Source organism: Bactrocera neohumeralis, unplaced genomic scaffold (genome assembly GCF_024586455.1).
Source record: "Bactrocera neohumeralis isolate Rockhampton unplaced genomic scaffold, APGP_CSIRO_Bneo_wtdbg2-racon-allhic-juicebox.fasta_v2 cluster10, whole genome shotgun sequence".
NCBI lineage: Eukaryota > Metazoa > Arthropoda > Insecta > Diptera > Tephritidae > Bactrocera > Bactrocera neohumeralis.
The window spans coordinates 17,657,453-17,678,877 of record NW_026089623.1 but is presented as its reverse complement, the minus strand read 5'-3'; the positions used below and the strand labels follow the sequence as shown (position 1 = coordinate 17,678,877).

The 21,425-nt window shown below is 35.3% G+C and overlaps 1 protein-coding gene across 2 annotated transcripts in view; it reads right to left on the bottom strand.

Annotated features, from left to right (window-relative positions):
• LOC126765224 (uncharacterized) overlaps positions 1-21,425 on the bottom strand; it is a 41,187-nt gene that overhangs the window by 6,214 nt on the left and 13,548 nt on the right. Inside the window, exons 7-9 of one of the 2 annotated variants that reach the window (XM_050482867.1) lie at positions 6,665-6,799; positions 6,211-6,601; positions 6,005-6,087 (exon numbers count right to left, since the gene is read on the bottom strand). In XM_050482867.1, coding sequence (XP_050338824.1) covers positions 6,008-6,087; positions 6,211-6,601; positions 6,665-6,799 — 606 coding nt within the window. In that variant the 3' untranslated portion in view covers positions 6,005-6,007. The remainder of the gene's footprint in view (positions 1-6,004; positions 6,088-6,210; positions 6,602-6,664; positions 6,800-21,425) is intronic. The other variant, XM_050482866.1, reaches the window with a different exon arrangement.

Genomic DNA, 21,425 nt, shown 5'->3' with positions numbered 1-21,425 from the left:
GGAAAGCCGACTGTAAGCGATGGCAACTCTGTTGCCCATCAAGTGTCAAATAAAATAAAGCAAGTGGCAGCAACCAAAGACACAGTCAACGAGCAACCGTCAGCGAGTGAGCAACATAAACGAAATATTTGAGAACACCCAGTAAAGTTGAATAAGTGTAACATTTTTCTTATATTCACAATAAAGTTTTGTATTATTATATATAAGTGTTTGACTGTGCACACGAGTTCGGTGTTTCTCTACACAATCAATAAAACAAAAACAAACAAACCAACTTGTTAACTAAAGCACAACCCTTCGTCAGCATGCGGTCCACCGGTACAGAAAAAAAATGACCACGGGTGGGCACGCGGTTCCTTGTTAACCAACAAAGCTATCGAATTGAATTGAAGCAAGAGATAAGGCGGATACCTTATTAAAGCGGTATAACTTTTATCTGCAATGCCGCAAAGCTTTGTTTTGCATAATTTGGCTCACATTTACAAAAAACAAATTTCTTTTCTTTTTTTAAATATACGACTTAAAATCTTTTTTATAATTTATAAAAATTCAAATAATCAAACGTTCTACGTCAGATTGATCGCTATAGAACCGAGTCTCACCAAATGAAACATTAATACCAAAATTCCATAAAAGTGGTGTATACTCTCAGGCCCGAAATTGGCCCACAGTTGCTACCAACAAGCACCAGTCCAAACCATCTGGGACTCACAATTAACAAGAGACGTACGGAAAGAGACTGCATAAAAATCAAGCGAACCACGTATTAGTAAGAAACTCTGAACTAATGAAAGTCGTTATACTTGTATGTTGTACAAGGTTTTTTTTCAAATTAATTTCGTTGTGCTTCGATACAGCGTTTAGCCCGGTCAAATAGCATTTCAAATGGGTGTTTAAGGTCATTTTTCGGAATCCTTTTGAGAATATCGGTCGTCGCCTTTTGGATAGCTAAAATGTCCTGAAACCAGTGTCCTTCAGGCAAATGAAGTTTTCCAAATAGGTAAAAATCACAGGTTGCCAGATCAGGTGAGTGATTAATGGTTAATATGGAGTTTTTTGTGAAAAAATCAGTGACAAGCGTCGACGGATGACACGGCGCATTATCGTGCTACAGGCGCCAGGACCCTGCCTCACGGTATTGTGGTCGAGCACGACGAATGCGTGACAAAAGACGCTTCATAACACCAAGGTAAAACACAGCATTAATCGTTTGGCCAGGTGGGACGAATTCTCGGTGTACAATACCCTCGGAATCGTAAAAACAAATCAGCATTGTCTTTATTTTTGACTTCTGATCGTCACAGAGGTCCTCACGACCTTCTTGGAATCCCTTAAACCACTCATGCACATTACTACAGGATAGGCACTGATCACCATAAACTTTTTTCATCATTTGAAATGTTTCAGTAAACGTTCCAAAACGTTTCCAAACGTCCCAAGTTTAAAACAAAATTTAATATTTGCTCTTTGCATTTTACGACCGATGACCAAAAGCTGCTGTCACTTTTTGATCGATAACATTGATTGTAGTTAACCAAATGTCTTAAAATTTCTACGAAAAGTCAACAAGAGATCAAACTTTTTATTTCATATACCCACCAATAGGTGGCGCCACCAGAAACAGTTATATTTAAAAAGTTCTGTTTCTTTTGCGACAGACCTTGTAAGTATAATATACCACTTAAGCATGATAACGGGACATGGTTATCATGCTTAAGTGGTATATTGTTGCTGACGATTTTTTTTGATAAGTTGCATTTTGCAGCTGTTCAAAAGAAGTTCACACCTGGCTATTATTAAACATTTCTCATTTGAAAATCGAGTGTTGTACAAGAAAGTTATTGATTTTAGTGTGGAATTTTAATTTGCATAAATATATAACAATTGTTATAGGAATATATTGTACTTCAGAAAACATTGAAACATTGAAATGTTCTCGAAAAACAAAATATTGCTACTACAAGGTGCGTTCCAAAGTAAACAGGACTTACAAAAAACAGAACAAATAGTTTTTTCGGCAAAATAGTCTCCTTTTACTTAAATACAGCTATTTGCACGGTTCAAAAGCATGTGGAACAAGTGTTTTAGCTCGTTGGCCGGTATGGCCGCCAGTATGCCGGTGTAAGCCTTTTGAATTCTCTCTCTACATTTTTCCGAAAAGGAAGAAGCCGCACGGTGCCATACCAGGTGAATACGGGGAGTGGTAAATGGTTAAAATGTGATTTTTGGTCAAATAATCGGTCACAATGATGTCCTTCGAATGTTTTTGGTCGTCAGTCATTTTGTGCGGAACAAACCGTGCACACACCTTTCGTAAGCCCAAATGTTCAGTCAAAATGCGAAAATGCAAGAGTTTTTTTATTTTTTTTTTTTTGTAATTTGTAAGCAACATTTAAATTATAAACAATTCTTACGATTTTATTTATTGAGAGAAAGCAATATGGTCTTTTTAATTACGAAAAGTGAAACAGATAAATCAAATATGCAGGAATGGAATCTAAAATCATGACATATGCGATGGAATAGCTCCTAAAGTTCAAAAAGAGATATACAAGATTTTAACAGTAAGGGTTTAAACAGCTTTGAAAATCGAACCGGAATATTAAATTGAACTTCAGACAGGAGAAAAGAACTGCTAACTGTTCCATTCAGGATTTTTTCTAAGAATATAACACTAAACAGTTCTCTATGGCTCTTAAATCTAGGTAGATTTATAAATTTTAAACAGCTAGTTTATGGAGGAAGACTTAACTTAGAATCCCATCGAAAATGCCCTAAAGCGAAAAGTAAAAATTGTTTTTGAACCTACTCTAACTTGTCAGAATGAATTTGGTTCCATTACATACTTAGGTCTAACCAAAGTTGTAAAAAGTGTTTTAGTAACATTTGGAACTCTAAATTCTTTAGGCCAATGTTTAACAAAACTGAGAATATCTTTTGCTTTTAAGACTAATGTATCAATATGAAGACTAGAATTAAGTTTATGGTCCGTCCATAATAGCTCCCAAAAAAGTTAAAACTTGCTCTAGTAAATAGTATTTTATTACATAAGGAGAACGGAACTCAGATCTACGAGAATTCGACGAGATTCAATAGCAAATCTTTTCTATCACACAAAGCAAACAAAATTTTTAAGTCTATTTGCAAAAAAACCCCTTTCATCATTTGAAGTATATGATTTAAAAAGCTTTACATCGTTGGCATATAATAAAATATTTGAGCATTGAAGAAGAGATATCGTTAATAAACAACAAGAACAGAATCGTGCCAAGATGACTATCTTGAGGAATACTTGAAGAGACATTAATTGAAAGACTATCTTCAAATATCACTCGTTGTATTCTATTATAAAGATCAGAAGATACGCTTTGAAGAAATATTGGTTTAAAGCCCAGAATATCAAGTTTATGTCCGAGAGTCGACAGATTCAATTTATCGCAAGCTTTGCTAAAATGTGTATATAACATCCGTATGCTTGTGTTCCTTAAAACCTAACGACTTATTTTCCAAAAATGATGACCGATTGCAATTCGGTACAACATAATCACCAGTAGCTTTCCTTGAGGCACATGGTAAATTGAAATCACCCTAGACAATGATTTAATCTGAATTATTTGTCATCGATTTCGCACTTTATATTTAATAAGCATGGTCCATATATACGAAAAAGTCTAATTTTGGAGGTATATACAGTCCTGGACCGAGAAATAGCACACTTTGAGAATGTAATAAATTATATTATATTTTCGATATAAACAGAGAACAAATTTTATTTTTTCATTAGCAAATAAGGGAGTTATTTACAAAAAATGATTAAGCTTTATTAAATAGTTCTTTAAAAAAATTATTAAATTTCCCATTGCGATTTTAGGTCTGGACATAGAAATACGTTAGGCTGGTTTTGCACGTTTATGCACTTACAACGTTAGTATCTTGGTGTGTGTCCATAATTTTTCAAAAATGCTTGACATCGTCGGGGCAAGCGTACCATACCTCCTTGATTCCAGTCCAAAGTTCTTCCGCATTTTTGAATTCTTTCTTAGCAATCTTTATCTTAACGTTCATCGGGACTTTGGGTTGACCAGCTCAGGACGTCAATACTTTCTGCAGTGAACCAGCTCTTCACACTTTAGAAACAGCCTTGATTTTTTTGATGATGGCTCTATCAACAAGTTCCGTTGTTTTACGCCCAGGAGCTTAGCGGAGTTTTTTATTTTTGAGCAAATTGAGATCACTTTTAACAAAATTGAGGGCGTTATATACCATTTTCCTCGAACAACTCATAATTTCAGCAATCTGAGTTGGATTTTTGACTTTTTTGTGAAGATCAAATAATATTCTCCGTTTTTCGATATTACAATGCACATTTCTGCCCATTTTGAGTATATGTTAATTTTCTTTTATAGTTATAGTTAAAACAGCGTATTTTTTGCACGATTGCTATTTAATAATGAATATTTGTACAAATAACTATTTCATTGTCCAATCAAATTTGGTTACTCTCCGATTGAAACGAGTAACAACAAAAAAGTAAGCATGATAACGTACACTTACCGTTAAAAGTTGTTAAAATCAAGCCATACACTAACTTCGGAAATTGTTACGATTCACTTACTTATTAAAACAGAAAACTTATTTTATAAGTGTCGTTTTTCTTTGTAAATGACTGTAAGACAATGTTAAATAAATAAAGCAACTATTAACATAAACTACATTTAAATTCAAAAGAGCCGTTACCAGGACCGAGGACATCTTCACAAGCAATAGAATAATTTACGGCAAATAGAACACCACCCATAAGTTCAATTGTAGAAGTACTCTTCTGTACAGAAGAACTATGTATTACTTCATCAGAAGGACGTTTACGCTTCGGGGCGAGCTTGGAGAAATCATAAGAATCATTTAGTGTAGTAGCGTGGAAAAAAAAGCTCAATCACAATTTGAGATGAGTGTATAATGGCTCACAAATATTCTCGAACCATTGCACAGAGCTATGGAATATTTAAGCGGCAACTATGAAGTTTACCCACGACAGTCGGGTCTACGTAATCGGAACGGACACGGATTTTTATCCGGCCAAGGACTGTCAACTCGGTAGAATTCTGCCGCTACAGCAACAACAAGTTTCGGTGGTGCTGCTTTAGTACTGTCTGGGAACTACCGACAGATCGGCCATTTTTGGCTTATATTAAGAAAATGATATTAGCGATTAATGTTTAAGTAACCGTTCTTATTGTGAAGTGTTGAAACAGTTCAATTGACCATAAATATGCGAGTACAATTGTAAACTGATCTACCCTCAGAAATAATCAATCGCTAGATACAGGGTTGGTATAATAGAGGATAATGCATTTTACCGGCAGGCAATTTTTGCATACTACACAAAAAAATTTATTGATTGAAATTATTCCTGAAATTAAGAAGTTAATTATTTCAATTATAACTGGTAATCGGGTTACACTAGCGTTCAAAAATGCAACAGTTATTACTGATGAAAATGAGAACGTGTACATACGTATATTCAAATTGTGCTTCTAAATTATCTAGATATAACCAGAATAATGTGATGGCTTACATAATCTTTAGTGGAAAATGGGTTTATCATTAAATACTATACATATATTGTTAAAAATTAAGAATGCTTTCATTGTCTTAAATGTCATCATTTAAGGATTTTGAAAATTACTCAGCAACGCGTACCCGCTAGTTTATTATAATAAGTTGATGTGATTGTCCGACCAGCGGGTCGGAATTCATTATATTAGGGATATAAGGTTTCAACCAATTACATTCATATTCAGCGTTAAACCACAAAATTTTTAACATAAATTCTCCATTTGCTTTTAATAAAGTATAACACATGTGGAAAGTCGGAAAATATTATATAGGGAATAATAGGGGCTGCGAAATACTTGTAAACATATTTTCTAGCAATTTTTTAAATATCTGACACGGCTATTGCGAACATTTTTTCTTGGTTTTTTGCTTAAATATTATATTTAACTGTTCAAACCCAAGGTATTATAACCGAATAAAGCAACACCTCATCTTCTTCCGAAACATTCGAAGATTTTTGCAGACTAGTTGCTATGATGGTGAGCAATAAAATACCACGGTTAACATGTTGGTAGAAGGAAAAAAAATTAAAAAATAAAAAAACAATTTACTAAATTAATGTAATGTAATGTATGTACAAATTTCTAAACATACCTGGTTGCGTTATATCTCTTGTAGATTTTACACTCATCTTATTAATATCTTCATAATTCGATTTTATTGAGACATCTTCTAGCATTGGAAAACCAATTCCTAGATCAATCTCAATCGAAGATTTTATATTATTCTTTTGAGGGTGTATGCAGCTTTCCAAATGTAGCATCATTAAAGCACATTTAGTATGATCTTCAATCCTTTGGTCTGTTAAAGGTATATGTCGTAATGTGTTGACAAAAATTTCAGCTGTTGATGGATCTAAATAAATATTTGCTGTAAACATCGAGAATAGAGTTGAAACAAAATCAGTCCGACATTCATAATTATATTTATTCAGTGATAGATCATACATCCCACTAAAAGCAGTTAAAACATTTGCCACAATAGTCTAAAAAAAATTAAAAAGTTTTAATAATAAAAATCGAAGATTGTATTATCAGAAAGAAAATACCTTGGTGATATCATATTTAACATTATTTGGAGATGAATTTAGAACTTGGAATATGCATTTTTGTTTGGAACAAATAAGTTCTTGAACAATGGTCTCCAAATCAGTTCCTGAAGAACAGATTTTACTGTTTAATATCTGGAAAAAATATATTTATTATTTTACTATGATTCGAATTGTTTTTTCACAGGCAAACATTCTGAAGGAAATTTTAAGCCTTTTTAAAGTATGACTATACCACAACAATTTGTAACATCCGGTTTGTTTATACAAGACCAAATTTTATAGAAATTCATAGAAAAAAAAGATTTAAATTTTGAAATTCTTTTCTCATACTTTATTTTATATTTACTTCATGTTTTCAAACACAAAGACCTCTCAAAATCTGCCAACAATCGTATTTAATGGGTCATATGCAGTTATAATTAAAAAAAAAATCGATTTTTCTTAATCCACATATACATAATTAAGAATACACACAGAAAATTTCATATCGTTCGGGTAAATATTTTCGAAGTTACATTCAAATTTGAAAAGGCGTCAGAGTGCTTGGAAGTGCATTTCATACTTTAAACGCGTTTTCTTCAACATTACTAGAAAACAGCTGTTCGTATCTCCTAAAACTAAACGAGATAGGGTTATATATAGAAATGATCAGGATAACGAAAAAAGTTGAAAATCGGTTGACTGTCTGTCTGTCCATCCGTTCGTGCAAGCTGTAACTTGAGTAATAATTGAGATATCTTGATGAAACTGGGTATGTGGGCTCCTTAGGAGCGTTTGTAGATGGACATAATCGGACCACTGCCACGCCCACAAATTGCCATTAACCGAAAACATATAAAGTGCCATAATGCGCACTAAATTAAGATATAAAGCTGTAATACCACTAAACCACTACCTAAATCACTTAAGTTACAACCACCAAATTTGCTGAGTACAAATCTTATGAGAACTTCTTCCGACAGTGTGAAAATGGATGAAATCGGAAGATAACCCCGCTTACTCCCCATACAACGGTACTGTTAAAAACTACTAAAAGGGCCATAAGTCAATAACTAAATACGCCAGAGACATTAAATTTTACCACCAAGATAGTATGAGACAGCTTTATGGGAATCGATGTGAAAACTGGACGATGGGCGTGGCATCGCAAACTTTTTGGTGAATTTTTAGACCCGGTACCCATAGTTGATTAAACTGATTGGACCTTATCAGTGTGGCTTTAGACCTGGCAAATGAAAACTGACCAAATATTCACCATGCACCAAATTTTGGAAAAGACCCGTGAAAAGAGAATCGACCGTACCACCTCTTCGTCGATTTCAAAGCTGCTTTCGACAGCACGAAAAGGAGCTGCCTTTATGCCGCGATGTCTAATTTTGGTGTCCCCGCAAAACTAATACGACGTTTAACAATACTAAAAGCTCCGTCAGGACCGGGAAGGACCTCTCCGAGCCGTTCGATTCCAAACGAGGTTTTAGACAACTTCTGGAGAAAATAATTCGAGCTGCAAAACTAGAGGTACAGAGAAGGTACCATCTTCTATAAGAGTGTACAGCAGCTGACGTAAACCGATGATATTGATATCATTGGCCTAAAGAACCGTGCCGTTAGTTCTGCACGTTCTAGTGGTGAACGAGGGCAAGACGAAATATCTCCTGTCGTCAAGCAAACAGTCGTCGCACTCGCGACTAGGCATACACGTCACTATAGACAGTCATAACTTCGAAGTCGTAGATAATTTCGCCTATCTTGGAACCAGCATCAACAATAACGTTAGCTTTGAAATCCAACGCAGAATATCTCTTGCCAACAGGTACTACTTCGGAGTGAGTAGACAATTGAGAAGTAAAGTCCTCTCACTATTAGCGTCCTGTTATATTGTGCATCAGCATGGACAATGACAACATTTGATGAGTCGACTTTACGAGTTTTCGAGAGAAAAGTTCTGCGAAAGATTTATGGTCCTTTGAGCATTGGCCACGGCGAATATCGAGGAAACATAGTACACAGTTTACAATTCGACTTAGTTGATTTTATTTATAGCATTTTTACTCTATAGCACCAAAGTTTTGTTTCATTCTGATTAGAACTAGTTCCAGTTGAATTAATATTTCCAACCATTTCTGCATTGAGGATTTCACAGATAATTAAACAGCTAAACATATTGTACTGTAATAATACTTGCCAATACGGGAATATATCCTTTCAATTCTTTGATTTTGATTGTTCAGTGGTCCGACATCGGCGATTCGGTCTATTGATCAGTTTCTGAAGAGAAAATGGTGTGTGCAAAATTTCAGATCAATATATCAACAAGTAAAGAAGGGCTAAGTTCGGGTTCTATCAAACATTTTATACTTGCAAGACTCAAAGTCAGGGAAATACCTTAAGATGTAAAACATCAACCAGAGGAAAAAAACTAAGAAAAGTCAAGTTTGAACATATTTTTAAACAACATAAAGTAAATTTTTTTGGTCAAAAAGCACTTATTTTCAATTTTTAAAAAATTGTCCAATTTTACACTTTGTTTGGAATTTTCTTAGTTAAACTAGAAGATAAGTTATTAACAAATATGAATCTCTTTAAATTTTTTGTTTTCGATAGAAATTGCAACGTGCATCCTGCCTGCCGTCCGACAAATGCACATGCGAGATGCATCGGGCAAGTGCAACCCAAAGTCAGAATATCAAAGATTTCGTATCCAAAAAATTTTCGTATGATGTTTAAATACATAACTATAAACCCTAGACATTACGCTTAAATCAATTAATCCTTCCAAAAAAATTTTTCTAAAAATCGATTTTTTGAAGCCTCTAAAGTAGGCTCCCCCCTTAACTAATATTTATCATGCCACATACTGAAACAATGTTCCCTAGGTTACATCAAGGTACCTCATATACAATCAGCATTCATATGGAGCAAACCGGATATTCGAAAATTCTGGTAATAAATATATGGGGTTTTCACCCAATTGTATCTAATTTATGCTCAAAATTTCTCCCTTAATTTCAATTGTATATCTCACACATTCAACTATAGATACTAGGGCCAAATATTCGGTATCTAAGTACTTGAACAGTTTTTCTTTGATTTGGAATGTTTTCGATCATAAGGTGGCATACTTTAAAGAAATTATTCGTGCGAAATTGCATCCCGTTATAACGTTTACTTTTTATGTTATGTAATGGAAAGTGAGAGAATCAAGTGGAATTTAAAACTTCCCATATAACGGAAGTAGGCGTGGTTGTAGACCGATTTGGCCCATTTTCACACTGTGATATAGGAATATGAGAGGAATGCAGCGTACTAAATTTACTCGACATCGGTCGATCGAGTCCCGAGATATGTGATTTCACAAAAGAGTGGACGGTGCCACGTTCATAGTCCAATTTTCACACCGGCTCCCATAAAGCCTTCTCACACCATCTCGGAGGAAAAATTAATTTTCTCTGGTGTAATTAGTTATTGATTTATTGCGCTTTTAGTAGTTATATTGAAAGTAGGCGGAGTTTTATAATATTTGCGCTAGGCAATTTTGGTTGTTGCTTTAGTAGTTTAGAAGACATGTACATTAAGCTTATTAGAGGGCGGGGACACGCCCACTTTTTCGAAATTATTTTTCCACACGTTCCCCTGTATAAAATTACAGTTTAATATTTTAATTTAGTGCTTTGTTATGACACTTTATCGTTATAGTTTAATGCCGATTTGTGGACGTGGCCATCTACTATCTACGAACTCGTAATTTTTTTTAGTTCTAGAAAACCCGCATACCAAGTTTCATCAAGATATCTCAAATCTTACTCAAGTTACAGCTTGCACGGATGGACGGACGGACAAACAGTCACCCGGATTTCAAATTTTCTCGTCGTCCTGCCCATATATACAAAGTGCTTTACAAAGTAAACAGGACATTAAAAAAACAAAACAAATGGTTTTTTCGGCAAAATTAATTTATTTTATTCAAAATAGTCTCCTTCTACTTCAATACAGCTTTTTGCACGGTCCAAAAACATGTCGAACGAGTGTTTTAGCTCGTCGCCAGTATGCCGGTGCAAGCCTTTTGAATGGCCTCTACGTCTGCATAACGCTTTCCTTTTATGGATAAATGCAATTTTCCGAAAAAGAAGTCGCACGGTGCAATATCAGGAGAATACGTGGAGTGGTTAATGGTTAAAATGTGATTTTAGGTCAAATAATCGATCACAAGCGTCGATCGATGAGACGGCGCATTATCGTGCAACAAAAGCTAACTTTCATCTTCGCAATATTGGGACCAAACACGTCGGTTAAGCCCAAATGTTTGGTCAAAATGCGATAAATCGATGTTATGGAGATGTTCAATTCAATTTCGATGAATTTCAATGATGATTTCGGCTGATTTTTGAATTCGATAACACAAACATACTGACACTTAAAACCCAATAACTTTACTTCCAATAGATGAAATGTCATGAAATCTCACTGGACAATCGATAAAGATAGCAGATTCTAACGCACCTAGTACTACTGTGCCTAAAAAATAAGGTGACATTGTATTTATTTTGAAAATTCTTTATTTATACTTCCAAATCAATTTCATCCCCTTAAAAGTAATCCCCTCCCGATGCAATGCACTTATGCCAACGGATTTTCCAATCTTCGAAACACTGGTTGTAGTCACTTTCCGGGATGGCCTTCAGTTCCGTCTTCGCTGCGGCTTGAATCTCATCTATCGTATAAAAACTGTGTCCCCGGAGCGGTCTTTTGAGCTTGGTGAACAGCCAGAAGTCGCACGGCGCCAGATGAGGTGAATACGGTGGTTGCGGAACGATATGGGTTGAGTTTTTGACGAAATGGTGTAAAAACCAAGAATTGTCTTTCCACAATTCCGGCCTTTTTAGGCGGATAGCGTTACGCAAACGACGCATAACGTTCAAATAATATTCCTTGTTGACTGTTTGACCGGTTGGAAGGAATTCATAATGCACCACACCACGATAATCGAAGAAAACAGTCAACATGACATTGATTTTTGAGCGACTTTGGCGCGATTTTTTTGGTCTCGGCTCTCTTTTGGCACGATATTCGCTCGATTGATCGGTTGTTTCGGGGTCGTAAGCATAGATCCAATTCTCATCGCCAGTTATAATGCGTTTCATGACACCCTGGTAGTCGGAAAGCATCGTTTCACACACTTCAACGCGACGCCTTTTTTCCAAAAAAAGCTTGAGGCCTAAAACATCCTTCAAAATGGTAGTGGCTGAGCATTTCGATATGCCAACTTCATCAGCAAGGTCTCTAATTGTTAATCGCCGGTTTTTCAACACCAAATCTTTGATTTGTTGAACGTGAGCTTCGTCGGTTGACTTTGATGGTCGCCCTGGACGCTCTTCGTCTTCGACACGTTTACGGCCGGCTTGGAACTCACTATACCACTTGTAAACATTTTTTTTAGACATAGCCTCATCACCAAAGGCTTTCTACACCATCCTCAACGTATCCGCAGCAGAAAATTGATTCCGTAAACAAAATTTAATGCAAATTCTTTGCTCAACAACTTTCGACATCGCAAAAAAAACGAAAAACTCACTTTTAGCAGCTCACAAAACGACACGTATCTCAAACACGAATGAATATTTTGACATGAAATTTGACATAAATGTGACTGACAGTACTACCAACCTAAAAAAAAATAATTCTCGAAATCCTTCGACGCGCGCAGTTTAAATTCAAATGTCACCTTATTTTTTGGGCACACTTATGCTCACATAATTAAGCCACTGCAAACTAAATTACGTTTCAGAAAATAAATTCATCGAATTAGCTTTGAATTTGTATAACGGTATGGAAAAAAGTTCCGTTATATGTTTGGAAGTTACTAAAATCATATTAAAAAAAATAAGTATCGTGTTTGGCGAAAAAAATTAAAATAAAATCGCAGGTGATCTAGTTGGGTGTACTCATATAATGAAGCCAGTGTAACGAAAGCTTTGCAATCACGATCTGTGTAACAAAAATGATTAAAAAAGTGAAAAGTTTATTGCTTCCATGAAATTTAAACGAGTTTTTTGAAAGTTCTCTAAACAATGGAATAAGCACGAGAGTTCAGTTCCATGTGAAAGAAGAGGTATACAGAAATGTTACCAAAAGTTCAAAAATATTGCGAAAGTAGTGGAATACTTAACATTTTCTAGGGAAAGTTAAGAATGCTTTACAATATTTTATAAAAATATATGTCTTTTGAAAGTCTGCCCCGTAAAAAACCTAGAAAGACAACTCCTAACGACGCCAAGCAGAGAGTACGGATGAATAAGGTGGATCCTTTTTAGACGTCGAGCGAAATTAAAGCCCAAATGGAATATAAGCCTGGTGTACGGGTATCAGCACAAACAGTCCTCCATAGACGACAGGAAAATTCCTTAAATGAGCGAGTCGCACGAAGCAACCCGATCGGTACAAAGAACAACATCAAGCGAAAGCTAGCGTTTGTGAGAAAGGACCAACAAAAAGATTAAAAATTCTGAGATTTTATGGAATGAAGTGATGAATCCAAATTTAATGTCTTTGGAAATAATGGTAGAGCCTATGTCAGGCGACCACCGCTACAAGAACTGAACCCACGGTATACTAAAAAAGCTGTCAAACATGGTGGATCATCAGTTAGTATGGGGGTGTTTTACTTCATGCGGAGTAGAACCACTTGTACAAGTATAGGGCACAATGACTGGCAGTATGTAAAGACATTTTAGCAAAACATTTAAAAGGAAATTACGCCAATGATTTACCACTAGCTTGGATCTTCCATCCAGGATAACGACTCAAAGCACGTTAAGGACTGGCTTGCGATGAACCGCATCAAGTGTAATGAGTAGCCTGCTCAAAGCCCGGATTTAAACCCTATAGAGAATCTATAAGGAATTATTAAAAGGGCAGTTGCGGTGAGAAAACCGTCAAATAAGGCCACATTGTGGGAAATTTTAAAGGAAGAATGGAGAAAATTACTCTAAACCAGCGTTTGAAAAACTACGCTACTCTCGTAGCATTTCATTTTACTCTTCCTACCGCTCTCACTTTGTCGGGAGCCACAGCATAGCCTTAGCATAACAATGTAAAGTATGTGCTCTACTCTGCTCCGAGTTTTGTTAGGTAAAAAACTATAGCTGGAGCGGGAGCAAAAAATTAAATTCTGCGCTATGCTCTGGCGTAGCGGTAGCAAAAAATTGGGAGCGGTAGCACAGCAGAGCTAATGAAAATTTTCATGTGCTACAGCTCCCGCATATGTTTGTTGTTTTTTTTTTCTTTTTTGCTATTTTCTGTCATAATATTTGAATTAATTGAATAATTCAAACATGAAAATGTTATGCAAATCATGTTGGCACTGGTACAATGAGCCAACGCTACAGGGAAGTAATTTTGCAAAAGAGATTTAAAAAAAATATTAGCCTAAATAAGACAAGTTTTTTTTGAACTTTTGAACTTCTTCTGGCAGTTTATTTTTGCAGATGGCTTAATTATATGAGCACGAAAAATGCATATCAATGAAGAAGAAAACTAAATTTTGCTTTTACATTAAAACTTAGTTTGAAAACAATATGAATACAATAAAGTTTATGTAATTTCTTTTAAATTTTTGAAACTTTTTCTTCGATTTATCAATCAAATTCAACATTTATGAATTTGCACACCATAACGTTTATGTGGCTTAATAATGTAAGCACAAGTGTATTTAACCTTATATCTTAGTTTTAGGTGATACGTACAACCGTTAGGTGAACTATACTATAATACTCTGTAAAAACAGGTTGGAAGCATATACGCTAGGGTGTGTCATTCTGAGGCAACCTTTTTTTCAACTGTAAAACAGGCTAAAAACTTTCGAAAATGTGAAAAAGAAAGTCACTCAAAAGATGAGCTCTTAATATTAATATAAAGAGGTGCCTCTTTGAAATTTTCTATTTTCCATATAAATTACATGGAAAAAAAATCATTTTTTTGTGGTGGTTATTCTGCGGAGGTTATTATATGGCTGCCAGTAGGGATGGTAAACTCGATTCCGATTCTACTCGAGAATCGAGTTTTCTCGTAAAATAATCGATTTTTCGAATGTCAAGAATCGATTCTAAATCGGCTTCGACTACTGAAGATCGATTCCGAAAAATCGATTACTTTACGAGAAAACTCGATTCTCGAGTGGAATCGGAATCGAGTTTATCATCCCTACTGGCAGCCATCACGTGCACATATAATAACCTCCGCACAATAACCACCACAAAAAAATTATTTTTTTTTCCATTAAGAAACCAATACTGTCGAAAAAGAATATTAAAGTACGTTTGGCATTCGCTCATAATCACAGATCGAAATATTAAAATTTCTGGGAAACATACTTTCTACGGAAAAAACCGCAATAAACCACATTGGTCCTGATGGAAAAACATTTGTACATCAAGAGAAAAAACAAGAAGTCTGTTTAAGATATACCAAAAACACCGTCGAGGAAATTTAAAAGTTTGGGGGTCGTTTTCAAGGCGTAGTGTTGGACCACTACTAAAGATATAAGAGAATGTGGATAAATTTGCATATCTTAATATACTAACGAAAGGAAGCCCTATATTCAGCAAATTTTTATGCACAATAACGATCCCTAACATATTCTCCTTCTTTACTGGCGTAGACATATTACAAAATAAAAAAAAATCTGGCTTACGCAAGGAAAACTTCCACTTGCGGGATGGTCAGCGCAAGGTCCCGATCAAAACTTGTGGAATGAAGTCAAAGCTAAAATTGGGCAAAGAAAATTTACAAATTGCGCGAGTTTTGCGCAGGAGTAGAGGAAGCACGGAACTCTATTCTTTTGGACAGATGCCAAAGGTTAATTACAGAGCTTGTCACCCAGCTATGAAGTGGTGATTAGGACTAACGGTTATTCCACAAAGTATTAACCAGGGTAAATATAATATCAAAGAATTTCACGCACCTTGTTAATAATATTTATTTTGCTTTATAGATATTTTAAAGTGCGCTAAATACTTGTCAAAGTCAATTTCGACTTAAGACTGTAAACTGAACCATATAGTACATTGTGTATTTATTATAAGAAACTAAGTATTTTGAATTATTTTAGTTTTTAAGTATTGTATTTCACAATAAGAAAGTGCGCAAAATCTCTGCCCATGTAAATTTTCACGTTTTTCTGTTTATGTACGGATTATTTTTTTATTTTTGCACGAGTAATTTATTGTTCCTGTTAACCATGCAAATTGTAGATCCAGTGTATTATACCATGTGCCAACAGGTTCTAAGATTATATAAATCAGATTTACCCCCTTTAATTATCTGAATCCGGTAACGAACTGGCTGATGAAACTGCTCCTCAAGGAGTATATGAGCAGGACAATTTGCAAACACTTTACAGGCATAGGTTCAAGAAACTCCTGTTCAACATGAGTATAGTATATAGAGTATATATAGTATACAGTCAAACCTGGGTAAGTGAGAACTGGATATAGCTACAAAAAAATACATACACACCAGAGGACTGCAACGAGTAATAAAGTTTTGCTCATAATCGAGTATTGATCCGTTACTCTGTCTGATTCTGTCAGTTCGATTCAGGTACACGATACCTAATATCGATAGAGAACAACTTTGAATCACTAGCGATCAGCTTATAGCAGAAAATACACGTAAATGATTCATACTCACATTTCAATGATTGAAACGTTTGACAGCGTTCGGTTTGTATATTATCCCCTATACACTGATTTACTCGTGCACTTCTTTTCTATTCCAAATACATACATATGTATGTACATTAGGGTGTGTCATTCTGAGGCAACCTTTTATTTCAACTGAAAAAAAAGGCTAAAAGCTTTCGAAAATGTGAAAAAGAAAGTCACTCAAAAGATGAGCTCTTAATATTAATAATAACAGGTGCCTCTTTCAAATTTTCTATTTTCCATATAAATAACATGCAAAAAAATCATTTGTTTTTGTGGTGGTTATTCTGCGGAGGTTATTACATGCGAGAAAAAAAAAAATTTGATTTTTTTTTGTGGTGGTTATTCTGTCGATTAAGAATCGATTCTTGACATTCGAAAAATATTATATGTGCACGAGCGATGGCTGCCAGTTGGGATGGTAAACTCGATTCGGATTCTACTCGAGAATCGAGTTTTCTCGTAAAATAATCGATTTTTCGGAATCGATCTTCAGTAGTCGAAGTCGATTAAGAATCGATTCTTGACATTCGAAAAATCGATTATTTTACGAGAAAACTCGATTCTCGAATAGAATCCGAATCGAGTTTACCATCCCAACTGGCAGCCATCGCGTGCACATATAATAACCTCCGCAGAATAACCACCACAAAAAAATGATTTTTTTTCCATGTAATTTTATACATATGTTATATATATAATGGAAATTCCATCGACACATGTATGTATACCCGATGGAATTTCCATTTCTTACGATTCGAAACTTTGTAACATGCGCACAAGTTCAAAGCTGATACATTTTTTGCCAAACATGATCAAATCAATCCAGCAGAATATTTGCTGTTCTCGTAATTTATACTATGTTCGGACCGACAACGAAAACATGTTTTCGTGGGAAAAACTGGTTTTCGCACGAAAACTTCTGTTTTCGTCCATGTAAAATCTGTCAAACGAAAAAACAGTTTTCGCTGGAAACTACTTGAAAATTTACATTCCACTCATTATAATCGCGACCTGCTCTAGCTTAATCGATGTTTTTGGAAGACATATTTTGCCGGCCCTAAATTGTCACTTGATATTTGTTTACATTCCATATACAAATACAGCGGTTGATGTTGTCATATTAGGGGATTCTCTTGCTCTTGCAAAACCTTGCACGGTGCAGAAATTGCAGAATTTTGCTCTTGGTGCAACGGCACAACAACAAACACACGCAGAAAATTATTTGCAATGGCTGTAAAATATGTCAGACCAAAACCCATGTTTATTTTCGTGTCGTCATATATCACTAGATTCTGCAATTGGTGCTCTCTTGGCCTTGCATATTTCGATATAGGCTTTTGTATTTTGTGTCATCGTGCAATCTTGCAAGAGCAAGAGAATGCCGCTATTGATAGTTCTAAGTGAAAACTCATCGAAAGCACACATTGTCGGTTGGAACGACTTAGATTCCACAACATACAAATGTGTTTTCAAAATGTTTTCAATGTTGGTCCGAACATAGTATTACCCGCAGCTTCACATCGATTCAAGCAATCGTCGCAACGCTATGAACTGACATTATACGATTTGAACCGAAATTAGCCATACCGTTTACTCTATCGTGATTGCCGAAGAATAGATTATTCATGTTGCATAAAATCAGTTTACGATGTTGTCAATGATGAACTGATTTGATTTGATTGTGTTTTTGGCACGACTGTTTGTACGGATTTAATCTACTCGTTGCAGCTCTCTGATACTTACATAAAAGATACACACATATAGAAATGACAAAACTGTTGAAAGTACTTGCAACACAAACTACTTGTTGTAATTATTATATTCTAATCATTGTATATTTCTTGTGATTTGTCTTATAAAGAAAATTTATTTTTCTTTCTGAATAAACGATTCTTCCGAACAAAAACGTTTCTACATTTAAATTATAAACTTTAACAGATTATGAGACTTAAGAAAGGCATAACCGAGATTCGTAACCAGTCAAACGTTTAGTAAAAGAAAATTTAGGCATCGCAACTTAAAAGTGAATTAAAGAAAATAATTTTTGCAACTAACAATGGCTACTTCTGGATTGTTTTCCATTGATAAGCTCGATGACACAAATTATTCGTCGTGGTCAGTTCACATGAAAAGTGTTCTAATTCATGCCGATTTATGGGGAATCGTATCTGGTAAGCATGTGAAGAACGAAAATGCAACGCTAGAAGAATCAGCCGCGTTCGACGCAAAAGATGAGAAGGCGCTTGCGAGCATTACGCTTTGTGTCAAGCCATCGCAGTTAAATCATATAAGACACTGCACTGCTTCAATAGAGGCCTGGAGGAAATTACAAGAGATCTACCAGCCAAGTGGACCAGCTCGTAAAATTACGTTTTTCAAGAAAATTCTGTACCTTAGTTTGTCTGAGGGCGAAAATGTCTCGGAGCACATAAAGCAGTTCTCTGATATCATTAAAAAAATGGCTGAAATTGGTATAGTAGTTCCAGAGGAAATGTTAGTCATTATTCTGCTATCAAGTTTACCGCAGTCATATGAAAATTTCGTGGTTGCTATAGAAACGCGTGATAATTTACCGTCATTAAATGCATTGAAAATTAAATTACTTGAAGAAGGTGAACGTCGTCAGGAGAAGGATGCAAATGTTGAAAATATCGAGAATCAACAGGCGTTTTCGGCAAGGTCGAACTTCAGGAAAAATGTAAGTGCGCACAAAAATCTTAACAAAAATACACGTAAAGGATATACTTCAAATTCGGTAACGAAGCAATCTAACGTTAAATGCTATAATTGTGGAAATAGAGGTCATCTGGCTGCACAATGCAGAGCACCTAGGCAGCAAACTCAGAATGCTATTGGAAGTGTACTTGCAACATCTGGTGTACAAGAATTTAACCTTTGGACATGGTGCGTCGACAGTGGAGCGACATCACATATGTGTTGTGAGCGCAGTTTGTTTCATACGTTTCAGAATCATACTGAAAAGGTGAGTTTAGCGGGTGAACATTTTATCGAAGCGCAAGGTATTGGGACTGTGATCCTACGATCAGGAAACGAAGATGTTATCATGAGGAATGTTCTGTACGTCCCAGATCTTCAATCAAATTTTATATCTGTTGGAAAGGCTTCGAGCATAGGGTGTACAATTTTGTTTAATAAGAAATTTTGCGTTATCAAAAATGCTGCAGGAAAAAATTTACTGAAGGCGCACAAACGCAATAATTTGTTCATTTTTGGGAAAACACCGAATTCATGTTTTTATTCTAACGCTAATGAAGTAATGAAATGGCATAACAGGTATGGTCATTTGAATTTTAAAAGTCTACATGAATTGTCTAACAGAGAGTTAGTACATGGTATGAAAGCTTTTAATATTTCACAATACAATGAATGTATTACGTGCATGAAAAGCAAAATATGTACGAAACCATTTCCAAGTATGTCCAACTCAGTATCTAAAGATCTTCTTGAGTTAATTCATACGGACGTTTGCGGTCCAATTAATAAAACATCAATTGGTGGTTCAAAATATTTTCTAACCTTTATCGATGACAAATCGAGGTACATGTTCGTATATTTCCTTAAAACTAAGGGAGAAGTTTTACAAAAATTTAAACACTTTAAAGCTATGGTGGAATGCCAAACTGGGAAAAGAATAAAAGCTATTCGCAGCGACAATGGGGGTGAATTTTTAAATAAAGATTTCGACAATTACTTAAATTTGTACGGTATTAAGCGTGAACTTACTGTACCATACACACCTCAACAAAATGGTGTAGCTGAGCGCGCAAATCGCACTTTAGTTGAAATGGCGCGATGCATGTTAGTTCATACAAGTATGGATGAAAGTTTTTGGGCAGAGGCAATTTCTACCGCTGTATTTCTACGCAATAGATCGCCAACAAAGATTCTAGTAAATAAAACTCCTTACGAAATTTGGTTAGGAAGAAAACCAATGGTTCATTTTCTAAAAACTTTTGGATCATTAGCTATTGCTCTAAATAAGAAAGAGATTCATAAGTTTCGACCTAAAGGTAAAGAATATATTATGGTTGGATATGCAGAAAAGGCCAAGGCATATCGTTTATATGACCCAATAACACGCAAATTCATCATAGGTAGAGATGTTATATTCATTGAAAATTCTCAGAAAATTAATGAAGTCAGTGATAAGGTAGACGTGAGCGAATTGATACTCAAAACAAATAATGACGAAGCAGTAACTGACACGGAGTGCAAAGAGAATCTCGCTGGAGGAGGAGAGCAAGTAGATACCAGCAATATTCCGATAGAAAAAGATGATAAAGTTGAAGTAGATCCTATTAATATGATAAATAATGAGAAATCTAATACAAGAGGAAGAGGAAAACCAAAAATAATCCGAACTGGCAGGGTTGGTCGTCCTAGAAAGCAACATAATATATTGAATTCAATGAATAACAGCATAAAGATACCTGAAACTGTTGAAGAAGCATTACTCAGCGAATATTCTGCAGAATGGAAGAAAGCCATGCAAGTTGAATATGATGCGTTGATAGACAATAACACATGGACGCTGGAAGAATTACCTTCATGTCAAAAAGTTGTCGGATGTAAATGGGTTTTTTCTGTGAAGCGAGATATTGATGGTAATATTGAACGTTTTAAGGCAAGGCTAGTAGCAAAGGGTTGTAGTCAGCAATACGGTATAAACTACAAAGAAACTTTTTCACCAGTGGTACGCTACGAAACTCTTAGGATGATAATTGCATTAGCAGTAGAGCACCAAATGCATTTACATCAAATGGACGTTGCAACAGCTTATTTAAATGGGGAACTTCATGACACAGTTTACATGAAACAACCAGAGTATTTTGTAGATAAAATTTTCCCAAATCGTGTCCTTAAACTTCACAAGTCGTTATATGGACTCAAACAATCAGGAAGAGAATGGAATTCAAAACTCGATTTCATTTTGAAGAAAATTGGTTTTTCGTCATGTCTAAGTGAACCTTGCGTTTACACGAAACATTCAAATGGGTGTTTTAATATAATCGCTGTTTATGTTGATGACATTA